The sequence below is a fragment of the Nicotiana attenuata genome, unplaced genomic scaffold (assembly GCF_001879085.1).
Source record: "Nicotiana attenuata strain UT unplaced genomic scaffold, NIATTr2, whole genome shotgun sequence".
NCBI classification, from domain to species: domain Eukaryota; kingdom Viridiplantae; phylum Streptophyta; class Magnoliopsida; order Solanales; family Solanaceae; genus Nicotiana; species Nicotiana attenuata.
The window spans coordinates 678,732-680,678 of NW_017670398.1; the positions used below are offsets into that span (position 1 = coordinate 678,732).

The window sequence follows — 1,947 nt, forward strand, 5'->3', positions numbered from 1 at the left end:
TCCTTTCCTTCTATACCCGTTTACTAACTCACGGCTTAGAATGATGTTGTCAATAATTATTCTTCCAGGGACAAAAGCAGATTGAGTCTTATCTATTAGATTATCCATAACTCCTTGTAGTCTACTGGTCAACACCTTTGAGATGATTTTGTAGAGAGTGGTGCAACATGAAATAGGTCTATACTCCTTGATAGTAGCAGGATTTCTGACTTTAGGAATTAATGTTATTGAGGTACAATTAACTGACTTAAACATCTGTGATGTCTGAAAGAAGTCCAGCAGCTTGTGTTACCTCCTCCCCTATGATATGCCATGACTTCTTGAAGAAAACTGCATTTAGACCATCATATCCTAGGGCCTTCAAATCATTTATATCTTGTAAAACATCCCATATCTCTTGTTTTGTGACCGGCTGGATCAGTTTAATTTGTTGTTCTCTTGTGAGCATTGCCCCTCTTTTCATTACATTTGGATCTATTGCTGGGATTGCAGTAGCATTTGACCCAAGCAATTGTTTATAGTAGCCAAATATTTCTATCTCTATTTCCTCCTCCATATGTAACTGCACCCCTAGATCATTCGTGAGTTCATGAATTCCATTCAAATTGTTCCTATTCTTCATTTCAGCAAAGAAATATGCAGAGTTAGTATCTCCCAACTTCAGCCACTGTACCTTTGATCTTTGCCTATAAATGCTTTCCTCTATCAGTATCCATTTCTCCAATTTACTCTTTAGTTCCTTTTCTTCCTCAATTAATTCTGTATTCAGCATTCTACAGCTTATTTTCTCATGCACTTCCTGTAGTTCCCTTCTGATTACTTCGATTCCGTCCTCAACACCTTTGCAGTTTTGAGTGTTAAGCCCCTTAATAACTTGCTTAACTCTTTTCATGCAATTGAAAAATCTAAATGGACTGGTTTTCTTCCCCTGCATTTATGAAATCATCAGCTTACGTGGGGAATGATCAGAGAAAGATGGCTCTAGGATTTGTATACTCATACTACGCATTGTCATCATCCAATCTATGTTTACCAATCCTCTATCTATTCTGCTATATATATGGTTATTTATCCATGTGTAATCCCTTCCCACAGTAGGTAATTCATTCATTCCTGTATCACTCATGAATTCCCTAAAATCCTGTATTTCCATATCTTGTAGTATTGTACCATGCTGTCGATCCTGACTAGTAAATACTGCATTAAAATCTCGCATTACTAGCCATGGTCCTTGCTGCAAGCTATTTATCGGCCTCAATTTCTGCCGCATATCCAACCTATATTTTATAGTATGAAAACCATATATCGCTGTAGATCCAAATGCTAGTAGTCTTGAGTGTCTTCTGACCTGTCCATGTATGCATTGGCCATCTATGTCAATTGGTTCAAACTCAAAGATTCTGGGATCCCATAGTGTCCATATTCTACTGTTATTGATGTTGCTGAAATTTGATATCCACGACCATCCAGGAGCAACTTTACTGATTATACTGCTAGCTTTCTGTTCCTTTATTCTATGTTCTGCTAAGGCTATCACTATCTTTTTATTTTGCTTTATGAACTCCTTTATCTCCTTTTGCTTGTATGCTTTATTTAACCATCTAACATTCCATGTGATCACACTCATACTGGTATGAATTGGATATCATGATATATCTCCTGTGCCCTGTCGATGCCCCTTTTTCTAAAGGCGAAATCGGGTTTACGACATTTGGGCGGACAACTCTATTCCTTTTGGGAATTTTGGTTTGAGATTTAGAAGATTCGTCACCTAATGATTAAGTGCATTAGGACACTAAGAATTTAAAAGAAAGAAGAACCAGAGAATGGGTAAGGGCTTGAAATTATCTCAGGGGGTAGGTGTTAGGCACCCCCCAAGATCCACTAGTGTGGTTCCCGGCCATGTTACAATTGTGACTTTAAAACAAGTAAACATAAGGGACAACT

General features: G+C 37.8%; 1 protein-coding gene across 1 annotated transcript; it reads right to left on the reverse strand.

Moving 5' to 3' along the window:
* Positions 1-247: 247 nt before the first annotated feature.
* Positions 248-1,627, reverse strand: LOC109238857. The gene is made up of 2 exons (XM_019405338.1): positions 1,034-1,627; positions 248-928 (listed from the first exon to the last, which is right to left on the reverse strand). The coding sequence occupies exons 1-2, from the start codon at positions 1,625-1,627 to the stop codon at positions 248-250; spliced, it is 1,275 nt and encodes a 424-aa protein (XP_019260883.1).
* Positions 1,628-1,947: the final 320 nt, after the last annotated feature.

Coding starts and splice junctions, on each gene's coding strand:
- LOC109238857 (XM_019405338.1), bottom strand. CDS start 1,627: ATGAGTGTGATCACATGGAATGTTAGATGGTTAAATAAAGCATACAAG. Junction 929..1,033: donor GCAGAATAGATAGAGGATTG/GTAAACATAGAT, acceptor TCATAAATGCAG/GGGAAGAAAACCAGTCCATT.